This window comes from Hippocampus zosterae, chromosome 18 (assembly GCF_025434085.1).
Source record: "Hippocampus zosterae strain Florida chromosome 18, ASM2543408v3, whole genome shotgun sequence".
Taxonomy (NCBI): Eukaryota; Metazoa; Chordata; class Actinopteri; order Syngnathiformes; family Syngnathidae; genus Hippocampus; species Hippocampus zosterae.
The window spans coordinates 13,349,826-13,374,582 of record NC_067468.1 but is presented as its reverse complement, the minus strand read 5'-3'; the positions used below and the strand labels follow the sequence as shown (position 1 = coordinate 13,374,582).

The 24,757-nt window shown below is 44.7% G+C and overlaps 1 protein-coding gene across 5 annotated transcripts in view; it reads left to right on the top strand.

Annotated features, from left to right (window-relative positions):
- ptpn13 (protein tyrosine phosphatase non-receptor type 13) overlaps positions 1-24,757 on the top strand; it is a 36,793-nt gene that overhangs the window by 11,446 nt on the left and 590 nt on the right. Inside the window, exons 7-47 of one of the 5 annotated variants that reach the window (XM_052051399.1) lie at positions 944-1,576; positions 6,369-6,461; positions 6,624-6,723; positions 8,899-9,115; positions 9,748-9,822; positions 9,901-10,066; positions 10,164-10,299; positions 10,380-10,518; positions 10,851-11,006; positions 11,186-11,368; positions 11,514-11,676; positions 11,764-12,136; positions 12,520-12,599; positions 12,679-12,732; positions 12,953-13,042; positions 13,209-13,316; positions 13,407-13,538; positions 13,700-14,133; positions 14,812-14,943; positions 16,195-16,288; positions 16,584-16,669; positions 16,783-16,957; positions 17,178-17,392; positions 17,475-17,573; positions 17,818-18,269; positions 18,541-18,655; positions 19,612-19,767; positions 20,414-20,585; positions 20,667-20,877; positions 20,954-21,033; positions 21,703-21,764; positions 21,834-21,989; positions 22,067-22,232; positions 22,597-22,784; positions 22,862-22,917; positions 23,010-23,116; positions 23,454-23,602; positions 23,678-23,768; positions 23,958-24,295; positions 24,363-24,578; positions 24,649-24,711. In XM_052051399.1, the coding sequence (XP_051907359.1) occupies positions 944-1,576; positions 6,369-6,461; positions 6,624-6,723; positions 8,899-9,115; positions 9,748-9,822; positions 9,901-10,066; positions 10,164-10,299; positions 10,380-10,518; positions 10,851-11,006; positions 11,186-11,368; positions 11,514-11,676; positions 11,764-12,136; positions 12,520-12,599; positions 12,679-12,732; positions 12,953-13,042; positions 13,209-13,316; positions 13,407-13,538; positions 13,700-14,133; positions 14,812-14,943; positions 16,195-16,288; positions 16,584-16,669; positions 16,783-16,957; positions 17,178-17,392; positions 17,475-17,573; positions 17,818-18,269; positions 18,541-18,655; positions 19,612-19,767; positions 20,414-20,585; positions 20,667-20,877; positions 20,954-21,033; positions 21,703-21,764; positions 21,834-21,989; positions 22,067-22,232; positions 22,597-22,784; positions 22,862-22,917; positions 23,010-23,116; positions 23,454-23,602; positions 23,678-23,768; positions 23,958-24,295; positions 24,363-24,578; positions 24,649-24,711 (6,911 nt within the window). Of the gene's footprint in view, positions 1-943; positions 1,577-6,368; positions 6,462-6,623; positions 6,724-8,898; positions 9,116-9,747; positions 9,823-9,897; positions 10,067-10,163; positions 10,300-10,379; positions 10,519-10,850; positions 11,007-11,185; positions 11,369-11,513; positions 11,677-11,763; positions 12,137-12,519; positions 12,600-12,678; positions 12,733-12,952; positions 13,043-13,208; positions 13,317-13,406; positions 13,539-13,699; positions 14,134-14,811; positions 14,944-16,194; positions 16,289-16,583; positions 16,670-16,782; positions 16,958-17,177; positions 17,393-17,474; positions 17,574-17,817; positions 18,270-18,540; positions 18,656-19,611; positions 19,768-20,413; positions 20,586-20,666; positions 20,878-20,953; positions 21,034-21,702; positions 21,765-21,833; positions 21,990-22,066; positions 22,233-22,596; positions 22,785-22,861; positions 22,918-23,009; positions 23,117-23,453; positions 23,603-23,677; positions 23,769-23,957; positions 24,296-24,362; positions 24,579-24,648; positions 24,712-24,757 lie in introns of all 5 variants that reach the window. The other 4 variants (XM_052051401.1, XM_052051398.1, XM_052051402.1 and 1 more) reach the window with 4 other exon arrangements.

Genomic DNA, 24,757 nt, shown 5'->3' with positions numbered 1-24,757 from the left:
TCGGAAAGTATGACCAAATCCTACCGGTGGTTTTCTGAGAACATGTTTCCAAACCCGTGGAAAAGGGAGAGGGAGCGTGCAAAACATGGCCGCCATCCCGATTATGTAAGCGTGGCATGGCATTGATTAGAGATGCATATTTCGAGGAGCCCCGAAGCTGCTGCTGCTGCTCTGTTGTTTGCGTCCACGTTTAGTTTCTGTGAATGAACAGTGGGCAGCCGCAGGGGAAAGAGTCTTCACTTAGTTCTTAAGTATCTTCTCGGGCAGCAGCATCCCATTCTTTATCTGAATCGCTGTTTACATGTCACTGATTGACCTTCACAATGAATTACATTCTGCCTTGGGGCCTTTGTAAGCTTGCTTGTTCTTAGAAAGACCGCACTTTCGAACACTACTTCTAGAAATCGCCCTCTGTTATCCTGATCAACAATACACATGCGCATCCATGTGAAGACATTCATGAGAATAAATTAAAATGTAGTTAGACTGTTTAACTTTTGAAGAGACATGTAACTGAGAGGGAGAAGTATATTTATCCGAGTTTATTGACACTGTTGTCCTTCACACATGGACATTAAACAGCCATGAACGGCCTTGAAAGAGTTCTCTGTGCGATTTTGAAGATGTTCACTCACATGCTTCCTTTTTGCCATCATCACAAGAAAAAAAACACGCACACACAAAAAAAAAAAGAAAAGAAAAGAAAATGCATGTTGAGGAGTTCATCTTTTGGATGCTCACTGGGTTAAAATCTCTCATTGGTGACCGTTCAACCCTTTTTTGCAGCTTGATTTTTTTTTTCTTCTCCAAAAATAAAGCATGCTTTCGCTGTTGAGGTTCCATCCTAGCCATTTTTAGCTGCCGTGTTATCTGTGAAATTGTCCGTGTTTTAAGTAGAGTTGCTTGATTCAGAATTTGAACTTTTCCTTTGACGTCCTTCTAGGAAGGAGTGCTGCCCCCAGGGTGCTGGAGCGCTACCGGGCCAGGACTCAGGAGCAGAGCTCTCTCAACCGGGGCCTCAGTCGCTCTATGGGATCCCTGCCGGTGCACAACATCATGAGGGGGGATGAAGGAGCCGCCCTCCACTACCCTCACTGCGACTATCACCCCGACTCGGAATGTCCCGGCGAAATGTGCCCCACGTTTGTCTCACTCCAGCACCAGCACTCCTACCCCTACCTGCACCCACTTCACCCCCAGCAAAAAGGCCGACCCGTGGAACTGGACCGCAGGTCTTTACCCTTCCACAGCACAGACCCCAGGGCAGCCCAGGCCAGGAAGACCTGGGCGTCCTCCGTGGACTTGGCCTGCATCGACCCGGAGGCCCTTCGTTTCGGAGCTTTGGAGGACGCACGGCGAGGCAGCAACGCATTAACCACGCAAACTATTGGCAGGATGAAATCGCCGTTTGGCGCATCCATAGAGAGGGACGCTCGCTATTATGAATTTGGTGGGCTCAAGAGCCGGAATGCCCATCACCTCTCGACACCATCAGTCGGCTCGGGCCTGCCCGGTGCCTACGACCGCATCAAGGAGCGGCAGAGGAAGCTGCAGATGCTGCGACAAGCCATGGATGGTGAGTCTATCTTCGGTCCGTCACTACTGAGAATCGCGAGGAATTTAGGAATTCCGCAGAGAGATGCTCCAACGCACTCGCAATGGCTGAGTTTATTGCATATTTTTTCCAGGTAGTGGAACGGCCGCTAGCTAAAGCTCAACAGATAAATAAACAAATAACACGTTACATTACATTCCGAATTCCTTTGCCCACACCTACAGTGTGCCTAGACCTTTCCAAAATGTAACGGCGCTTCTCTTTTTAGTGTTTTCAATGTCAAAGCAATGGCTATAAAACAAAAAAAGAAGAAGAGCCTTCAATAAAACAAAACCGTCCAGACTCTATATCGCTTTCACCGGCCCATAAAGGAAGGCACTGCATGGCAGCACCAATGCGGAGGTGAAAATTACAGCGTAGAAACATCCATCTTGAAGTCCCATGTGTGTGTGTGTGTGTGTTATTTTTTTCTTTCTTGCTAATTTAAGTTGGACTGTTGGACGCAATGTTGAGTTTGTGTGAGTCACTCTCACGGAGCTGCCCTAGTTGCTCCTTCTAATTACAGGCGTGCTTAATTCTAGCCTAACTGCGCTCCGTCATACGCGTCTTCGCTGCTCTCTCCTTCTGTGAATTACGGAAGGAGACTTGCACAGACTGGGGACAATTGTTGCAAGCACAAACCGTTCAGTTGTTGAACCAGGACTGTTGAGGAGATTTTATTTTTATTTTTTTCCTGCCAACATTTACCAAGAAATTCTTTGTGAAGTTTCTGCCGACCAGCTGAGCTGAGTCACATGTGGACAAAGAGGTCTGCTGCCCGTTTGGAGATTTTGTTCTTCTCTCTTTTCATAACAACATGAACGCCCTTCTTTGCTCCTCTTCCTTCTGCTCCTCCCTGTGCTTGAGCAGCTATTTTCGGTGCACTCGAGCCACAGAGCAGCGCCGTCCTTTTCCTCCTCTGCTGTGGCTTTTTCCTCCTCCTCTACCGCGCGTCGCTTGTCCCTTTCTTTCTTCTTACTCCTTTACATAGATTTAATGTGATATTTTGAACTGTAACAATGGCTTTTCGGTAAGTAAACCTCTAGTAATTAAAGTCAACTTCAAATAAAAAATTTGGGGGGGGGACTTAAAACAAACTCAGAACAAGCCAGTTGTCTCAAAATTGTAGCATAAAAAAAAAGTGCAACCGAACAAGCTAGTTCTCTAATTTATCTTATTTTGAAAGTTGTTTTTATTTATGCATTAAATTGTCAATGTAAACAAAAAAGCAGTACTGTTTCAGTTAAAATCAATTGATCATGGAAATCAAGTCCCATTCCTACTCGGAATAATCTTCCAGAGCTATTGGACCTTTACTGACCTTGACTGCAAAGGAGGGAACATTCTCAAAGTCGGCCATGTTGTCGGCGCAGATGTACTGTATATCACTTAATTAAGAGATGACCCCTTTTCCATTGGCTCAGCACAGCTTGTTGTGGCTATTGGTGCTTTCCTATTGGCCACCGGGTACAAGGCGGTACGCCTCTGGTCAGCTGGAGTTCCAGGTGAGAAGAGTGAATGAGAAGAACGAATCGGGATAAGCGCCAGCAGTAATTAATGTGACAAGCACCTTGAAATCCCCCCCCCCCCCCAAGGATGCATCGCTGGCCTGTAAGATTCTTTGCATGCCACCATTCAGTCCTGAAACATATTTCAACAAGGTATCACGTTTGAACATCCCATGCCAGATATGTTATCACCTTGGCAATGCCAAGCTCGCATTGCACCTCGACTGCTAAAGGCTTCACCGTTCCAATTTACAAGAATGCACTTGGCCGTCAGGTGCCCTTCAAAGGCGTTGATTTTTTTTTTGTAGAATTCATTGTCATGCTCCTCCAACCCTTTTTACACAACTTCTTCAAGAAAGGATTTGTGACAAAAAGGCATTTTGTCACATTTACTGCTCGGTATAAACTGCACTGAAACCGATTCCAATATTCAACCTAGGCTGAGTTAGTATCAGAGCTGGGATGAGACCTACTAAATGTTGAACTCCGGAAAGGTGAGAGAGTGGTGTAAAGTTTTACATTCCTCAGTCACTTCTCCTGCCCTTTTGTGTTGAGAGCAGTGTTAATGTTCGGCGAGTATTTTGGAGCTGACATCATCGTCTGATTCCGCGGTCACAGTTCGCTGTGTGAAATGCCACACAGATGTTGCAGTATCCCACCTTTGCAGGATCCCGATATTGAGGAGGCTACTGGTCGTCCTCAGTTTATGACGCAGCATTGTTGCTTCGGCAGAGGCGTAACTCAAATTTTGACACTGAACTTTTGCCATGTGACACTCTCGCTGTCCTCCATCAACCAGATCAGAGTTCAACTTACCAAACAGTTTAGCGATAAGCTGAAATTAACTGGATCACTTTGGCTTTTTCGGCCCACCAAACCAAACTAATATGAAAAGTGTGTGTATTGGGCCAGCGAAAATATGTCTTCTTCCATCTTGAGTGTGGTGCTAACGGGGCTTCTGCAGGGGATGTGTTCCTTGGCTGCTTCTTCGTTCTCCTCCTCTCACTCCTTTCTCTTGTTTCCTGCAGGAAAGTGATGGCGCAGCAGTGGTCGGTGCTCTCAGGTTTCACCCACATGCACAGTGCATGAAATCGGTCTGTGAACATACGTGTGGCTCACGGCGGACTAAACCTTGTGTGTGTATGCACGTGCGTGTGCATGGGCATGTTGATACCTGGTCCCTTTCATCTCACACTATACCGCTGCACCCACGCGACTCAACCCAAGGTGCTATTCAATCAGTCGATCCTGTTCCAAGCAAATCTGGAGCCTATAATTGGAGTCATGTGTAGCGGATGAAGGAATTCCAAACGTTATTGGACTTTTCCGGAGACTTGGCCGCAGGTCATGTGGCTCAGAGCGGTGGTTGGTCCATTTAGGAGCACAATACAGAACAGGGAGCCTTGAGTTAAAGGTACAATCCCTCAAATTGCACAAATTATCTGGCGCTTTGGCATGCTGACTCCAAGGGAAGATTAGAGCGTTATTTTGCCCTTGTGTGTCTGAAACGGATGCTTCAAAGACTCGTAAGCTGTGCGAAAAAAAGAAAAAAAACCTCAAACATTTGCTATATTTAACCTTGCACTCGGGGTTGAACTGATTAGTTCACAAGTTGATTATTTTCGGCATCTTGTTTTCCTATTTGCTTATAGACTACTTATTCATTTTATTATTATTTTTGCTATATTGGGTGCTTTTTGGCCACGAAATAAAGTGCTTCCATTTGATATGCCTTTAATGAGGGGCCCCTCCCCCTATATTAGTCCATTAAATCAAGGTTCCACTTTGTCTAATTAATCCATTTAGTATGGCCATCTGTGGGATGAAAACTGAGATAGGGAAAAAGTTATCAGAATATGACTTTTGTGTCCTCCCATTCTGTTAGCATTCTGTACTAAATTACAACTTAACGCACTGTGGCATACTCATTCCTTGCCCTTTCTGCGCCCCGTGGGAGGACACGCTAACCGAAAAGCACTTCGGCGAACTACATAATTGGTTTTAATGGAAAATCTTGATTTTCCAACCACAAAAAAAAACTCGAGGTCTGAGTTACTCTACTATTTGAGTGGTCAACTGTTAGCGACTGCAATAAGAACAGAAAATTGCCGCTCTACCGTTGTTGCCAGTTGAGCACTGAACCCAAAGTCTATCCATGTAACGCACTCATGAATCAATCATCGTTTCATTGGCGTGACACGAGGGGCTGAGACTAATTTCATTTTACAAATTGGAGCGGCTGATTTTCCGCCACACTGAAGTACAGAAAATGCTTTTGCTTCGCTTTTCCAATAAAATCCAATAGCGCTTTCACAACAGCTGTAGCAGTAACAAAGCGCTTTACAGAACATTTAATATCAGCTTAACCGTAATACAGCCCAGAGTTATTCAGATATTGTCAAAAGAAAACAAAATATGTTTTATGCGAAGCAGCATCGCAACACAGCCGGAAACTGCGAAAATGAAAACAGCCAGCGGGGGAACATTCTGGTAGTTGTCGCGGGAAGCTAACGTGAAGCTAGCAGTATGACTATTGTTGGTTAGGGTAATACTAATTGTAGTATTTGACGTGTAGTAGTGGTAACAGAGGTAGTAGTTGTGGTCCTGGTTGGAAGTAGTAACAACGTTGGTCATAGTAGCGCTAGTAGTGGTACTGCTAACAGTAATAGCAATGGTAGGAATCTTAGTAGTGATGCTGGTGGGTTGGTTTTTTTAATTTTTTTGGTAGAAGTGTTATCAGGGGTGACAGTGGCGAGCTTGTTCAATGGAACAGCAATAAAACAGTAAAGATTGGTTGAATTGTTAGTTTTTCACCCTTGCCCGAGAGATTCAAGCATCACTCCTGAGAATATGTGAAGTTAAAAAAAAATAAACCCTGAGGAATGGCATGGGAACACCATGCATTTAAGCTATGTGAGCCCAGAGTGAAACTGAGGAGCAGGACTTTCAAGTTTTCACAAACTCCTCAGAGTTGAGTTTGTTTCACTTGGATATGTACTGTATTTGCACTACACGTTCAGCCGGTGGGGCAAGACATCGCATGACAGGCATGCATGCTGAAGCCCTTCCTCCATTTTGGATGTTTACCAACACGATCGTGAGAAATCGCAACTACTATGAGCAGGACATATTGTTTTAACACACCATCCACTCTTGTCGAAGAAAAAAAACCCCCACTGTGGTGGGGGTAGGGGGCAGCCAAAGAATAAGCAACCTAGAGTCCCTTTCATAATTCCTGTTAATGCCAGTCATTCTTTCTCCCTCAGAACCCAATCTCACCCACCACCGGCACCACAGTGATTACAGTTCCTCCAGTGAAAGCCCCTCGGTTGCCTCCTCTGATCCCGACTACAGGCAAGGTAAACAATCTGGACGGTTGGCATCTAAAGGCCCGTGTTGTTTTCAACAGCCGCTACACAAACTGTTGTTTGATCGAATATTGATATAGTTTAGCTGCATGGCATGTCGAGGTTCACCTGCAACTTTTTTCACGCACCTCCCCCCCCACTTGTCACTCTCAGGGAAGAAAACGCCCGACCCGAGGCGATTCGGCTCTCAGCTGGCGCTCTCCTCAGAACACGACTCCTTGTCCATAACGAGTCACAACACGCAGAGGCACAGGTAAGATGAACCAGTGGATGACGTGACATCAGGCAAGCTCTCACTTATGGCTCAGAAGTGTTTGGGAGAATAATGATGGCCCAAAATGTCAAACAGTCAGCAAGTTGTAGCTCCGTGAGCATTCCAGGAATCACTCCATGTTTGTTTTCTTTTTCTGTTGCTTTCTTTTTCTGTTGCTTTCTTTTTGGGGGGAGGGGGGTGTCCGTAGACTTTGCATGTTGTTTACTGAAAAAAAAATACTTTGGTTGCACAAGATTGAAATATATGTATATATTTTTTACTACCGGTAATTTCCTCAAAAATATTCAAATGATATGTTATTTTAGCACATTTTACATTGTAGCATGTGCAACTGATTAAGCAAATCCAGTGGAACCAAAGCTTCTTCCAGTGTGGGAAGAGTATTTGTAAACTGATGAGGTTAGCATGCGTAATGTGATTTTTCAAACCTGAGGCGAAGTACGCTGGTTGATTTAGCGTCTTTAAATAGCACGTCTGGAAGGCAGGTGCCAACCAGCATGCAAAGTGGTGCCAGCGTAGCGCTATCAAAATAAAAGGAGCAATGCAGTTATTGAGTGTCTGGATGATTTAAGAACGAAGGGGAAAAAGGAGGAGTCATGTCACCTATGACAAAACTCCTTTAGCATATGGGTCATGTCAGCACATTTGTGACAATTAGCGTCTGCCTATCCTGGAGCAGTTTTTGCAGAGCCACGTTATAATCACAAATAGTCTTGAGACATGCGGTGTTTCTAGAAAATGAATGATGGACAGTCAACGGCTCATTGTCCCTGGAGTACCAAACAAAAAAGAGTAACAATAACGGTACAACTCTTTTTTTTCCTCTCTCTCTTTTTAATGGAATCCCATCACTTTTACAGTATTTACCAAAGGCAAGAGCAATTTGTCAGTCGGTGTGCATGCAATTTAGCACCTGCTAATTGGAATCCTAGTAAATCAGGCGACGACTGTCATAGAACTGCAAAAGTAAGTTTACTGTGACTCAAGAGTTAAACCTACCACGACTACGAATAATAATAATAACTTTAACAATGTCGTGTGCAATTTCTCAGTTTGCTTTCAGAAGCGTATTTTCCCTGAAAATGTTCTAAATTGTGGGACATTGCCATACCTTAAATCAACACGTCCACTGTCATGTGTTAAGGATTTTCCCACCTTTTAATACTTAGAATCCCTCTGTGGGGGTAGGTCAGTGACAGATAAGAGTCCACACAAACACACACACACACACACACAGACGTCGCGGGTTTGGCACAGCAGGGTCAGCCCCCATGCTTGGCCAGTGAGGTCATCGGATGGATGCACTGTAGCGTCCACATTGAACAGCTCTCTGTCTCTCTAATCTACTGGAATTACAGAGCCAAGCCGCCTGCTGCTAGCAGGAAAACAATGTTTTGTTACATAGCAGAACACCCTCCTCACAAGTGCTGTAAAAGTGCACATACCGAATATTAAGTTGAGTATAAGCACGTATAAGAATTAATATAGAATGAGGAACTCCTCTGTTTGAGGGCATTGCCTTTATCCAATGGTAAACAATGCAAAGTACATTTACATGGTGATTTATTGCCGTGTGCAAGCTCAAATTAAAAGTCTCCACACAGTTACTGTACGTAGTTGGTGGGTACGTGCATGATTTCTCTCATCTGCACACTACACTATGAATTTATGACCCCATGAACTGCAACCAGTGAGGAACAAGCGTGCTTGTCACCACATTCATTTGCACTCTTTGTACCTGGAGTCCCCAGACAGAAAAGATAAGCAACACATAATTTCAACTTCTATCTGAAGTTACTTTGTTTGGACGTGTCTCAATTGCTAGCTTGCGTGTAGCGTGTGGCGGCTTTACAGCACACAGGGCACTTATTTTTTGGCTTACCCCAGAGTGTTTAAACATCAGTTGTGTCTCCTTGTTGCTCCAAACCCCATTTTGCTGCAGCTCAGAGGGAGAACTGCGGCAAACATTTTGTGATACCAATCTTTACATAATCCATTTGAACCCATGTTCGTTAGTAAGTAGAAGATGAGAAGAAATATCTGCAACATACCATACAAATTGAACAGCATACATTTTTGGGCCGTTCGTGTCTAAGATTTGTTGTCGGCATAGTTTCAGTTACGTGAATATTTTCAATCTTCCCCTCCTTGCAGGCAGTATGAAGGAGCAGCTGATGAAGGTTTGGCTGGAGCTGAGCTGCTCCTCCAGAAGCAGGAGGAGGAGGTGCAGCGTCTACATGCACACCTGGCCAATAGGTTGTCCCAGGGCAACATCTACACCTTGGATGACCCGCTGGCTCCTTCGCGCACTTCCATGTTGGACCTCCAGGACCCGCCTTACACTTCCTCGATGCCGCTGCGAAAAGCCAAGGTCCTGGTTTTTCTATTTAAGCGTCATTTTGACAACATACAAAGTGCTGAAAGCGGACTAAATCACAGTAGCCTCTGCTGATAATTGCATCGATGTGTCATGCTTTGGGTGAAGTCTAGCTTAGACCACAAACTCACTCCACTGTCATTTAAGGACAAAATGTGCACATTGTTGGCTGTAAACTGTTACCATGACTTCAAGCTTTTCCAAAGGATTATGATCCGACAGCAATGTTTTATGGCAAACGCCCATGAGCGATAGCAAAAGTCACCTTTTTCATCATTTCGTCTCACCGATGTCTCTTGGAGACATGGAAAAAAATCGTGAGGAATTAGTCTGCCATCCGTAACTTGGAAAGACAAGCTTTGGAGCTGAAACATGGCGCTGTTTGATTTCACGTGAATCAGTGCTCAGTAGTAGAGTCTGCAATCGGTCCGTACCCCAAAAAGTTCTGTCTTCGGTACACATCCCTCGAGCGAGTAGTATCCATGAATGCGCTGGTGGGTGTGGAAGGGGACCTTAGACTAAATTCTGAGGGACACCAGGAACCAGTGAAGAGGACCCTGCTAGCATTGTTCCTCTGACATTATTGGCTTACTTTTGTTACCTATTTTTACTTTTCACCTCAACAGCTGTTCCACGGACCAGAGTTTGTGAAGATGGCGAGTGAGCCCAGCGTTGCACTTAACGTTCCCGCTTCCATCATGGTGAGAATGGATCTTTGTGTTGCTGAAACGGACACTTTTATGGCCCAGTGAATAATTCATTCCTTTTTGTCGCAGAAGCGTAAGGGTGAGGAAGTGCAGAGGAAGCTGAGCGTGGTGCTGCTGAGCGGCCAGAAGCTGGAGTTGAGCTGTGACGTCAAGGCCTCGGGTAAAGACGCGCTGGATATGGTCATCGCCCACGTTGGCCTGGTCGAACGCCATCTCTTTGGCCTCGCTTACCTCACAGGTAGTATACTCATTGATGCGTACACTAAGTACATCGCCAGGGGAAAAAAATGCATTAATTTTCTTACCTTTGCTGAAATCTCACTCACTCCTCACAGAAAATGAGTTTTTCTTCATTAATCCTGATGTCAAGCTGTCCAAAGTGGCGCCTGAGACTTGGAAGAAGAAATCTGACGTGCCTTTTAACCTTTTCTTACGCATCAAGTTTTTCATTGATGACGTCAACCTAATTCAGTGAGTGTTGATGAAACTCGGCTTCTTTCTTTTGCGCAACTGTGTAATCATGGGATTTGTTTCTTATCCTCGGATAACAGACACGCTATGACCAAACATCAGTACTATTTACAGCTGAGGAAGGACATTCTGGACGAGAGGATGCGCTGCGACATGGAAAATGCCATCTTTTTGGCCTCCATAGCACTTCAAGCAGAGTATGGTGACTACCAACCTGAGGTACTCAATAACATGTATCACAATTTTTTAGCTTGGTGCTAGGACCAAAACAAGTTACGGTAGGACTAAGAGTACATTTTGGGTTAGCGCTTAAGCCAAAAGCCCATAGAGGTAGGACCAAATGGTTGGGGTTAGGGCAGGACCACAAGGAATTTGGACTAAAGTTTAGCTTAGGGTTAGGATCCAAATTATTGGGTATGGTTTGGACCAAAAAAGGTTTCAGGGCATCCATGATGTTTGCTAAAAGCTGAGCCAAAATGTCAAATTGTCACATCCAATAGCTAGTGATGTTGATTTTAGACTCAAAATTGTAAATGTGTCTGTTTGGGCAGCAACTCCACGGGAAGACGTACTTCAGAGCCGAGCACTACCTGCCTGTGTCAGTCTTGGATAAGATAGACCAGGCGACCATCAAGGAGGAGCTTCCAAAACTTCACAGGAACTACTACGGAGCGTCTGAGTCGGAGGCCGAGTTTGAGTTTCTCAAGGTCAGTCAAAAATGCAAAACTCAAAAGTAGTGGTAGGCCTAAAGGCTGACCACTGCAATAGTAATGCATTAAAATGCTCTTAAATCCTTGCTCATTATTTAGTACCGCATTTAGTGGGAATTAAGCGATAGGTATGTTAATACAGCACTAAGTTTATTTTTTTTTTTATGTTTCCAAAGGTATGCCAGAGGCTGACCGAATACGGGGTCCATTTCCACCGTGTGCTCCCTGAGAAGAGGTCCCAGACTGGCATCATGCTGGGCGTCTACTCCAAAGGGGTTCTCATCTTTGAGGTCCTTAATGGAAATCGAACCCCGGTGCTAAAGTTCCCCTGGAGGGAGACAAAGAAGATTTCATTCACAGTGAGGACATTTTGTTTATCAATGTAACCCAAATCAGTCTGCTCGTACTCCTTTTGGATCTAACCCTCTGCTAACTTTTTGGGTCCAGACCGTAACTTGACCCTGCTGGTACTAATCCAACTCTAACTCTTTGCTCATTCTACAGAAAAAGAAGATTTGCCTTCAAAACACATCGGATGGAATCAAGCATGTTTTCCAGACAGACAACAGCAGTACATGTCAGTATCTGCTAGAGCTCTGCTCTGACCATCACAAGTTTCACCAGCAAATGAGGGCTCTCCAAAGCAACCAGGAGCTCCAGGAACTCGGTAGAAAGATCACGGTCTTTTTGTCTTGACCTGCTGTTTAAATCAACCAACATTATATCTTCATTCGGTAATTTCTATTCTTTCTAGTGAACAGCCCCCCGACTAGTTTGCAGTATAACACGGATCGTCAGGGCGCGGTAAGCCGAACGTTGAGCTCAGACAGCCTGGCCCCCGCCCTTTCCACACGCTCCAACCCAGAGCACCTGAAGAGGATCTCCTACTCGGAAGCAGCACTCAACAAAGCTCTAGCTGGCTCCGTTCTGGCCCAGGACAAGATGAACTTTCCAGGGTTCCATCCAGCGAAGGTGCAACCTAATCCCCGGGCCATGAGCCGCTCCCTTCACAACCTTGGGCAGACACTGGAGGCCTTCCAGCACAGCGCAGCAGAACCGTATAGCAGTGGTTTGGCACAGACACAACCCAGTTCGGACACGGACTCGCTCTCGCATCAAAACAACACGTGAGTTTGAGTGAAGCTGATTTGTTTCTTGGCGACACTGCAGGAGGACTAACAAGCACCTGACAACATCAAGATCAGTGAACAAAAATACTCGTACTTTGTAGAACAAAGACTCTGAAATGAGGTTGGTTTTAACAATTTCCCCCCCCCCAAGATTGACGCCTATGCCGATGCTCGATATCCTGCTAATCAGTCCTTTAATGTGGAAGGGGGACGTCTGTATTGATTTTTTAAAGGTGCCATTGTGTAATGTCTACAAATATTGTGAAAATGCATAATATTCAACATCATTATAGTTGGTCCCAGTCTGATTATTTCTGATTCACTATTGTGACCCCAAGTGGAAGATGAGACGTATTCCAATTTTACATCTCTCCAAACAGTCCCGCCTGGAGCCACTTTGAGTCCAAAAGAGAATCAGACTCCTCTTCCATAGAGGATGCAGGCCAGGCTTATGTAATGGGTAAGTGATCATGCAGGCTTTGCAAAGTGGCTTTTCAAGGGCACTCTCAAAGGTTCATCCCTTTTCTGCCTTGTTTTAGGGGTCAGCACGCACAGCTCCTCTGGACTATCCTCCACTCCAACCTCTGCTAATGGTATGTTTTATTTCTGTCTCCATACAAAGGCTGCTTTTTGCCGTGTATTAGAACTGTGTTGCTTACCAAAACGGCAGCATCGAAACAGTCCTTACACGTGACTTCTGTAGACTTCTGGTCGCCACTTAAATGTTGTCTGCTTCAGTGTTTATTTTCTGGGGCATATAGCATGCTTTATATTCTCGTAAACACAAACGCATATTTTGTTTTACTTTGATAGATTCCTTCAAGAAAAAAGTGAACGCGTTGCCATCTCCAGAGAGACAAATCACATCTGTAAGCCTGAAGAAAGATGTGAAATATGGCCTGGGTAAAGCCTTTTTTTTTGTTTGTTTGTTTTTAGGAGGTCATTGATGTGTTGTCGTGTTTACATTTGTGGCCAGCGACTGGCTGACGACCAGTCCAAAGTGTATATACTTTTGCCTGAAGTATAGAAAATAGATGGATGGATTATATGTGTGTGTGTTTTTGTGCAGGGTTCCAGGTGGTGGCTGAGGACAACTCAGGTCGTACTGAAAGGGGCACTCTCATCAGCTCTGTCACACCCGGGGGTCCCGCTGATGTTAATGGTTATCTCAAACCCGGTAGACCACCACCTCTCTTTCTCTCCCTCCTAAAATGTCTACAGTTGCGGTGAAAGTTTCATCACACTTGTTGCATACATGTTGTGGCAGGAGATCGCCTGATTGCTGTCAACGACCTGAACTTGGAAGGTCTCTCCCATGCCGACACCATTCAAGCGCTCCAAAATGCTCCGGATGATGTCACGCTGGTGGTTTTGCAGCCTGCAGAGAGACTGTACAACGGTAACATTTCAGTTGTGATGCTATTGTGTTTTATGTTTGTTTGATGTTATTAGACAACGAACGGCTGGTAAAAGGCTTCCATTCCATTTTGGTTTTAACCAGGGTTGGGGCAATTAATTTTTGTCCTGTCATGTAACTGTTCTTTTTTCTTATTTATTCAGAGTCTTCACCTGGCTTGTCCCCAACCAAGACCAAATCTACTCTGGTAGCACTCAAGTCTGCTCAGCCCGAACTGCAATCTCCTTCAACTGATCACCCAGCAATAGTGCGATCCAGCCCTCCGGCCCCCCATCACCCGCCTTCACCCACCTTCCAAGCCCGGTTCAGTTCTCCACCCTCTCAAGACATGATGAGCACCATTCCAACCATCATCCTGCCCACTTCAAGACAAGTCGAGCAGTGCTTGGAAAGGGCAAACACCACGCTTGAATCCCCAAATTCGTCCTTGGATCCTCTGCCGCCGGCATTGCCTCCCAAAACCCGGAAGACAAAACTCTTAGAAGCTCCGAAGCTTTCGGAGTACTCCGACGGTGGGGATTCTGACGTGGATGATGAAAGTCACTCCAAAAGTCCGGAGAAATTAATGGTCCATCAGGTACTTTCCATTTTGTTGACTGGCGCCGTATACGAATGGGCATGATAATCGATTGATTGATAATTCACACCTGATTAATCACGTTTTAGAAGAGGGGCTTGTGATTGACTCTACAAATTTGCATGTTCAAAGAAGTACAACATGACCGAAGATTCAATACAGTATATTTGTAATTTCATACGCAACTGCAGCTAACAAGCGAAGCATGGGGAGACGTTGAGACGAGAGACCGAAATACACGAAAAAATAAACAATAATCAACTAAACATGGGTAACTGGGGGCGTGCTACTCACCTCGTTGCAACACAATTATTCATATGATGTAATAATGTGGGGGGGTTTTCTTCGCTCTTTTGCAAAACTTCCCAGAAGAGCAGCCCGAACTTGACGACCTTTCAGACATTTTCCCATGTCTTCAAATAAAAGGATCGACAACGCATCTTCCAAAATCTTGCTCTGGCTGCCCTCACCAATTAGATTTTGTTTATAACCAGTGCCTCTCATTGCATTCCAAATGACAATGCGAAGCTGTTTTGTTACAAAGTGCATGTAATCCTCCTCCTCCACCATGACTGCCGCCTGTCTCTCTCTCTCTCTCTCTCTTTTTCTCTTCCTCTGCATGTCCCAGCTTGCGCTCATTCACCGTCATGCCTTCTCTTCTTCTTCTTGTGTTTGCAGGACTACCGCCGAGAACATTTAAATGGTAATGCCTCAGGTGTCGGTAGCCTCCGGCCCGGAGAGTTATTTGACATTGAGCTGTCAAAAAAAGACAGCAGTCTGGGCATAAGTGTCACGGTACTGTTCGGCAAGGTTTTAACAATCTCTTTCTTAAGCCCCTGTTTTCCCTCCCCCTGCATCCCTCACCACTGGTAATTGATGTTGTTCTTTGCCGGGTTCGTCTTGCTTCCCATTAAGTGTATCTTGTCCGTTCTGGAAGCGGCTTTTGGGAAACTGGACTGTCACTCACCCTGCATGCTTCATTCATTTATTTTGAACTAACACATTTTTAGTGCACCAATTTTAACCATTTTTTTCCCACTGGAAAAATAGGACTTTTAACCTTGGTTTTGGAAATGTTTAGTATTTAAATTATTGTCCAAGACTCATTTATGTGTGTAATCACATTGATTGACTTACAGTTCTGCTGTTTTTGTATCTGCAATGCTGTATGTCAATGAAATACACTTCAAACTACTAAACCACACAAGACAAAATGGTCGCGGAATAGAAATGATCAACTTTATCAGTGGTGATTTTGATTCATTTTGTAGCACCATAGACCAGATATTACGGTACACTATAACCAATGATTAACTATTTTGAACAAACAACGAATCCCCAAATTTGATAGACTTTATAAATGTACCAGATATGTACACCGCATATCCTCAAAATAGTGACCTCCGCTCCACTGTGCATCATGTCTTAACTGATCACCGGGTTGAGTAAACAATCTCCTCCTCTCAAATGAATGTTTCCTTTTGTCACTCAGTTAAATATAACTTGCGTTACGTCAAGCTAGCTGTAATTATATTTACTACAAGCTAACAAGCAGTGCAGTGCAGTACGCCACACATTGATTTGGTTCAAAATTTTCTCTGCGTTGGATGTCACTATCATGGCACCAGGACTGTGCATCAGTGACCTCTACTGGAGATCACGTAAAGTGCAACACACAAAGTTGTGTGGAAGCGCAACTTGCTGGGGTTTTTTTTTTTGCTTGCCCAAGATGCACAAAGGCTAAAAGTATTTGTGGAAAAAATGTTTTTTTCATTATTTAGAAAAATTTACCTCAGAAGAACTGCGTTGAAAAGAAATAAATCCGTTAAAATGTTGAAAAACAATGTGATAAATGCCGTGCAGCAAGTTTTTTTTTCATTGTTTGATTGACAAATTAATCCACTTTTGATTAATTCATCTTGCATGCCCAATCCGTAATATCAATATAATCTGGTGATATCATTATAATACTAAAATTCCACACACCCATCAATCCCCCAAACAAAAATATCACGTCTCGATTGGACTTTGTCGTAACCATGCTGTCATTTCATTCTATAGGGGGGAGTGAACACGACTATTCAGCATGGTGGCATCTATGTGAAGGCCATACTTCCGAAAGGAGCTGCAGAGATGGATGGAAGGATACATAAAGGTATATGCGGATGTTGAAAGATGTCGAGAGGTTCGGCGGTTGAATTTCAACCAACCTACAGTATGTGACGTTGCACGTACTCCCCGGCTGTGCATGAGTTTTCTCCTCCCAAATTCCCCAAACTTGCATGCTTGGTCTATCGAAGACATTTAATGTCCTTAGTCGTGAATAGTTGTTCGTTTATATATGCCTTGGAATTGGCTGGCGACCAGTCTGGGGTGTACCCTGCCTCTTGCATGGATAGAAGGTGCTCTGGCAGATTTGTAAACGCCCTCATTTCTGGTGGCGTTCTCAGGGGACCGCGTGGTGGCCGTCAATGGAAAGTCACTCGACGGCGCCTCTCACCAGCAGGCCGTCGACGCTCTCAGAGACACGGGTCAGGTGAGTGACCCAACCGGTTGAAATTCAGATGGCTGGTAACTAACTACAAGCGCTCTCCTCCGTTTTAATTTACTCCTATAATGAAGGGTCTATATTTCTATGCATCTTATCAGACGGTTAATTTGTTGCTCGAGAGAGGTCACCCACCCACGGAAAAGATCCACGCACCCGTCACCCCTCTGTGCACACCGCAGCACTCCGGCAACAGCAGCCTCCGGGAGCCGGGCAAGAGTAAGGCAACGGCACAGCAGCGCAAGGATGAGCCAGAGTATAGCTTTTTAACGCCAGGTAAGGCAGCGACATTGCCCACAATTAGAATAGAATATGATCCAAAAGAATACAATGGTGCCTTAAGGTTAAATATGGACTAACTCTTTGTTTGGATTTGAACAATTCTGAATTCTATTGATCCGTATTAAAAAATATTCCCATATAAGCAGCGCAATGAATCCAATGGCCCTAAAAGGGTAACCTTTTTTTTTTTTTTTTTAAAATATTGCTATACCAGACAATGTATTTGAAGTGCGCCTGGTGAAGAACGCCTCCGGACTGGGCTTCAGCTTCAGTCGGGAGGAGTATATCCCGGACGAGGCTCCGGGCTCGAGTATGGTGCGCGTGAAAAAACTGTTCCCCGGTCAGCCGGCTGCTGAGAGCGGCCGTATCAACGTTGGTGATGTCATCATGCGCGTCAATAAAACACCCCTCAAAGGACTCTCACAGCATGTATGAAGACGTTTCCCACTTGATAATATCCCGAACAGGAAAAAAAAAACAACAACAATTTTTTTGTATGCATTGTGTTTAGGAGGTAATTTCTGCCTTGCGAGGAACGGGACAAGAAGTGACATTGCGCCTTTGTAGACCGGAACGAGGCGTTCTTCCAGAGATGGACGCTTCGGCTTTGGTGAGAATAACCAACAAATGTTACTGTTTGGAATACGGATATAACATGATCCAAAGTCATGATACGATATTTTTACGAGATGAACCTCACGATGTTATGATATCACAATAATATGAGGAGGTTGGCAAAATGAAAAGGGGTCATGATATTGTATAAAATAGCCTCCTTACTCCGATCTGATTTTGATCATCCTGCCAAATAACTAACAAACTGTAATTCAAAGACCATTTGCGTTTCTTCCTAGACACCCAACCGATCACCCCGTAAACTCACTCCAACCAAGTCTGATCTCCCAAGGACCGAATATGCCGCTCCGCCGAATGACAAGAGGCATCAAAGCAGCGTGGAAGAAGCCCTGGAGAGACTGCGAATCAAATCCACTGATAGCGCCGAGGACTTCCAGGAAACTCTGCGTCTGAAGAACTCCGACCGTGTGGAGGACATCCTGGACAGGCTGCAAGTCAAGAGCCCCGGCCGACGCAACAGCTACAGCGACAGCACGGACGGCGACGAGGAGGTCGAGGAAACATTCAGCCCGAGCGCCCTGGAGCACAGCGGGCAGTCGTGGGACCTCGGCGTCTACCAGAACCTGAGTGACAACAGCCTGGGACTCGAATCCTTCAGCAGCAGCCGCCAGCTGGACGACAGCATCTACTCGCCGCAAATGGCCATGACCAGACTGGAACAAAGCAAGAGGTAACCGCTCGATCGAGTAATACAGGGGGTCCTCATTTGACAATGGCCCCATCAGACAACTTTGGGGGGGTTGAAATGATAAACCGACACATTTGTTTGCATTATTTACTTACATGACATAGCGAATTGACACTTGTTTGGTAGAATTTTACTGCAGTCGACACTTAAAAGATGTATTTAGTAAGTAAACAAGTTATGGTTTTTGTGGCATTCAACAACTATTGGCGATAGCATCTGTAAGACTTGATCCAAACGTTTTGTGTTTGGACAGGAATCAAGAGTCCTCCCGTACAGCTCCGAGTCCAGATCCCCTTCCTCCGCCTCTGCGCATGCCTTTAAACCACGCTGTGCCCACAAATGGTACAGAGATGGATGAACTTGTCCCGGTAAGGCCCATGAAAAAACAAACACATTTTAAAAATAACAATTAGACTGTTCTGTTTAGAAGTACCAAGAACTAAACCCTCAGAGGGGATCGAGCCTTTTATGTTGCTGGTCCCTCTCTCTGGAATGACATCCCGCTGAACATTCGGCAAGCCTCCTCACTGCCCATCTTCAAAGCCCTCCTCAAAACTCACGTGTATTCTGTGGCATTCGACTCAGCATGACTTAATTTGTTCTTAGTTTTACTGTTTGGTGCTTTCGACCGCCTTTATTACCGATTTGTCTTACTGTTTATTGTGCATGTTAAATTGCTCCATGTACAGCACTTCGTATGCAGCGATGGCTGTTTGAAAGTGCTCTATAATTACTCTTGACTTGACTTGTTCTAGGAATGCTTGCACACGAGTGACCTTTGTTAATTAAAACTAAAACAAAGTAAAAATACTCAGGCTTTCAAGATGCTTGAAAGGCGACATATGCATTCTTTTTTTCCTTCTAATCCTTTCATTTAAAACCACCTTCCAGTTGTCTTAAATGCATGCCTCTGACCCGCTTTTGTCAAAATACCCTTCGGAAAAAGTAAAACTCAATGTAGCTTTGGCTCTGATGTAGTGTTTGACCCCGCCACTCTCAGATTGCAAATGAATAGCTAATTTAACCATACGTAGGCCAGACACGGCCATCACTTTAAAGTGATTGTGAAACGTTTCCCCGCCTAGTTGAGCTTGTCTTGGAATGACAGAAGCTTGATGTGGGAGTGGGGGTGGCGGGGGACGGACTCTGTTATACTGACTTATCATAACTGTGATAAGATTCACTTGGTTGTTTCAGTTTACCTTAATAATTAAATACATAAAAATAAAAAGGAGCATGTAGGCACTGTCACCTCATGTCATTTTGTAGATTTTTCCGTTGTGCTTTAAGGTTTCGTCTGTTGGCCGTTTGTCTGTGTTGATAGGTAGTGGAGCTGAAGGTCTCACTAATGAAGTCTGAAATGGGCAGCCTTGGCTTTACACTGACCAAAGGCCGCGATCACGGTTGTTACATCCATGACATTGTTCAGGATCCCGCCAAAAGCGACGGACGGCTCAGGCCCGGGGACAGAATGCTCAAGGTTTACCATCAGTCATCAGTCAATTTTGCTTCATTTTATTTGTTTTTTATTTTTTGTTTCATGTTGCGAGCCAAATTTTGACAAAGATCAAAGCTTTTTTTCTGAAAAGAAACAAATGATACCCGTTCTGCCCTCCCTGAACATGCCATGTGCGGTTTAACAGAAAACCTTGAGTTCTCAAAAAAAATAAAACAAGCGTGCTTGCATCAAGCTGTTTGATGTTTACTCTGAAACAAAACATAAAGTCAATATATTTTCATGTCTTGAACCAAACTTCTTACACGAGCTCTTTACCTACACTACTTTGTCTTACTTATCGTACTCTCAATAGATGGGCTAACAAAAAATAGCATTCATATCCCAGGGGTTGTAAACCTTTAATTAGCTGATATAGGAACATAATAGTCACAGGCATGTATTCTTTATGCTCTGTGAAAAACATAATTGGAGGATTGTTGAGACAATCTTCTGTACTGTCTCAATGTATGGTTGTGTGGTGGGCTGGAGCGGATTAATAGAATCTCTATTAATTTCAGTGGGGAAAGTTGATTTGAGATACAACTGATATGAGTGATGAGCGTGAAGGTGTTCACATATTAAGTCGGGCGACCACTGTTTTCTCATCTTGCATGGTTTTTACTCACAGGTGAACCAGAAAGATGTGAGCAGCATGGGCCACACCCAGGTGGTGGAACTTGTGCGTGCAGAGCCTCGGTTGGTGAACTTGGTTGTGGGTAGAGTGTTGGATGACTCAAAACCCTACATCGATGCCCACCTGCTGCCCGACATTTGCTTTCGAGACCTCCACAAACCACTTGGTAAGAAGATCATAAATATAAATTCAGCAGATGAAGTAAAATGGTTGTCTGGAAGTGATCGTTCCTGGTCCCTCCCTGCAGGTCTGGTTTTGGACGGCGGTCGGGACAGCGCGTACGGGCTTGTGTTTGTAAAAGACATCCTAACAGGATCAGCGGCCTTTGATGAAGGCACCCTGAGGCCATTGGACCTCATCCATTACATTAATGGTGCACCCACTCAGGAACTTACCCTCAGCGAGAACACCAGATTGTTGGAACTTTCTTGTGGCGACTTAACTCTTAAAGCCACAAGGTAGCCTGATATTCCATTGAAAAATAACATATATGTTCCTCAGTTTTAACTCTGGTTTTGTCCCTTTCACTCAAAGGGATGGCAAGCCTGTGTATCCTGGGAAATTGTCCTCTCTGAATAGTAACATCAGCTCCAGTGTCTCATCTGGCATCAATGGTATGTGCCAAGTCAAAAAAAAAAAAAAAAACTTGAGCTCAGAAAAATGAGTACTGATGCACATAACAATTAGCCAGTCGACAGCTAGCTCATGGATAGTGTTAGCAGCTGAGGTTTTCGACAGCGAGCTAGCTCAAACAGCATTTGCGGTGTACGTTGTTGCAGCCGGCCAGCTACCCGATAGCAATTACAGCTAACACTACTGTAAAATTCAAAATCAATAAACCCTCCCTTATGATAACACGTGACTAGCAGATAACACTACTATAAAACGATTAGTCAATAAAACACTACATTTTCATCAAGGCGCGGTATCTACACCAATAAACCACACAGAAGTATGTAGTTTTAGCGCCTATTGTTGTCTGACAGTATCTTTGTGACTCGTCTTTGTAGCCAACCTTATCAGAAAGTTTCTTGCATTAACTTTGTCGGCTTCTTGCCAGCCTTTGCAGGTAAGGTTCACAGCCCTGCGAGCTAGCAGTATTTTCAGCTGAAGGAGTCCACAGCTAACATTAGCATTAGTAGCTAACAGTAGCGGATTGCCCCCACTGCAAGCTCACGACATTTTTGTGTGACTATTACCCTTCGTTGAGGCTAATACTTTTTTGGAATAAGTGTTAGGAAAAAAAAAATCCACCATTGAGTGACCATTGTTTATCATTCAAGGGTTCCTCACCGCAGAAGATCCAATGGAGACCGAGTTTTTCACAGTGCTGTCTTCTTTAGAGGTAGGTTCAATGCTAACGTTGTTTGACAACCTACAACCTGCACATTTGTTAACACGTTTGCACGTCCAGGAGGAGGTAATTAAGCTGGAACTGGACAAGCCGAACTCGGGAGGTCTCGGTTTCTCCGTGATCGGCGGTGAGCGAGGTATATTCGTCAAGTCCATCACAGCAGGAGGAGTGGCCGAGGCCTCGGGCAAGTTGCAAGTGGGCGACCGGCTGTTGAAAGTGAGATATTTTAAGTATTCCTTTGGACCATTCAGGACACGAGCCTTTGTCTGAGGCCATTTCGTCTGTGTCGGCAGGTGAACGAGGAGCCAATGACCGGTGTCTCGCATACCAAAGCTGTCACCACCATCCGCAAAGCTAAAGGCCTGGTACGCTTGATGGTGTCCAGGCCGCCCGGCCAGAACCCCAACACCTACATGGCCTATCTGCCAATCAACACGAATAAGTGCAACGGAAACACAGGTACCAGCGTACCTCACAAGGGGAAGCTTGACTTGCTGCGCGTTTGTAGAATTCGTGTTTGTCTTCGGTAACAGAAAGGCAGTTGAGATCAGACCTTGGGTTAGACTTTCAACTGAAATTGAGCTTTCGCATACATTTCTCTTTCCGATGCTGCTTGTTTGTTGTTCTCGATGTTTTTAACCTTCAAATGTCGTCAGTTGAGATTGAAGTATGAATTTTGCCTTGAGTTAAAGCGATCATACCAAACCAGAGGTGATATGAAATCTAAAATATGACTTTTGCCTCATGGATTCACTTTTGTCTACTGTACTAACTACAAAAGTTGGAAACTACCCTGGTTTGTTATAGTCAATGTTGTTTTCAGATCTCAGTGAGGACAGCGGGGTGAAGTCCAAGTTGGGTAGTCCCCATAACGTACTGAATTCCGGCTGTCCACCATTACCGCCGGCCGACTATGACGAAGGTCCGCCCAATCCCAAAAGAGAGCACAGTGCCGAACTCTCCGAAGATACAGACTACGACGGATCCTCCTTACCCGAAGACTCGCCCGAGGTCCACATCAAAGCGCTAACACTAAATAGTACACATTTACATTTCACGTTTTAAGCGGTTGTCCTTTAAATCCACAGAGTTCTCGTAAAGTGCAATGGATGGAGGAGAGTGTGGACGCCCCCAGCAATGAAAAGTAAGATTTGGTATTTGGAGAGTGGGAGCAGATGAGGATTTTAGTTTTTTTTTTTTTTTACATGCCGTCTCTTATTGTTATTGAATGTGCAGTTACCTGCAAATGAGCGCTGGCCGGCCAGAAGACGACGACGATGACGACATCACGTGGGGCAGTGATGAGCTGCCCATTGAAAACCTCGATTCCAAATTCAGAAAAGGTTCATTCTTCATTTATTATAAAACATTTTTCTATGCATAAATTAGTGTATAGTATCCTATCAGTGATCAAAATTAAAATATCAGCAGTGCTCAACATTTTTTAGAGTTTGTTCTTTGTTTCCAGAATAATTCATGTTTTAAATATTATTTATGTATATTTATTTATTTTTACTTGTTTAGATTGAAGTTGAAACGGCGTTTAAAAAACCCCTACAAATTGTGAATTCCAATTAAATCCCATCAATGCATAACATTTTTGGGGGTTTTATTTTTTGGCCTCTGTTTTTTGTTTTTATCATGATCTTGTTCCACCGATTTTGTTGTGCTTGCACGCAGCTGGGCCAATCATCACAGAAGACGAGCTGACCTCCTTGCCGCTTGTTGAGGTGGTCCCCGATGGCCAGTATACAGGTGTCAACCTCAACGGCGTTGTGCGCATGATGAAGGGGCTGCTGGAACAGAAAGTCCCCCAGCAGGAATTTGAGGTGAGACCCTCTCGTTCATCTCATTTCAGTGCTATCTGTGGTTCTTCTCATCATGCTGGAGACATTTGCTTGTAGAATCTTCAAAATCTTCAACCTCTGGACGACTGTTTGGTTGGCCAGACGAAGGAGAACAAGAGAAAGAACCGCTACAAGAATATTGTCCCCTGTGAGTTAACACAAGTGTGGGGGGTGTGACACCGAGACATCCATTTTAAGAATTATATTACGCCCAATATGAATAATTTATTAAACATGTCAATGCGTAGTAGTTTTTTTTTGTTCTACATTAAAACTTGAGCACAATTATAGACGGAAAAGTAATGTTAACATTTTCCCCACGCCTGTTTTCCTGCAGTCGACACCACACGAGTGGTGCTCGGTACAAATGGCGGTTATATCAACGCCAACCACATCAAGATGCCCGTGAAGGATGAGGACTTTGCATACATCGCCTGCCAGGGACCCCTGCCCACCACTATGGGCGACTTCTGGCAGATGGTGTGGGAGCAGAAGGCCAATGTGGTCGCCATGATGACGCAGGAGATTGAGGGCGGCAAAGTGAAGTGCCAACGGTACTGGCCAGACTCGCCGGGCACCACCGAGATGGTGGACGAGCGCCTGCAGATCAAGTTGCTCAAGGATCAATACCTGGACCACTTTGTCATCAGACTCATGGAGGTCAAAGATGTGACGGTAAGGACGTGAAAAAAATGGAAGAGTAAAAAAGAAGCACCGTCATTTGATGAACGTTGTCATCCAGACGGATGAAACGCAGCTGGTGACGCACCTGAACTACACGGGCTGGCCCGACCACGGGACGCCATCTCAGCCCGAACAGCTGCTCACCTTCATCTCTTATATGCGGCACGTGCACCGCTCGGGCCCCATCGTCACACACTGCAGCGCTGGCATCGGACGTTCCGGGACGCTTATTTGCATCGACGTGGTCCTTGGGCTTATCAGCAAAGACGCCGACGTGAGTAGCACTTGATCGGGCAGGATTGAACGTAAGAGTGATGGTGATGTTGTTGTTTTTTCCTCCTCAGTTTGATATTTCGGATGTGGTACGGAACATGAGACTTCAGCGAAAGGGAATGGTCCAGACAGAGGTGCTCTTGACAAAATGCGTAACTTTGAATCATATGACTTCTTCCC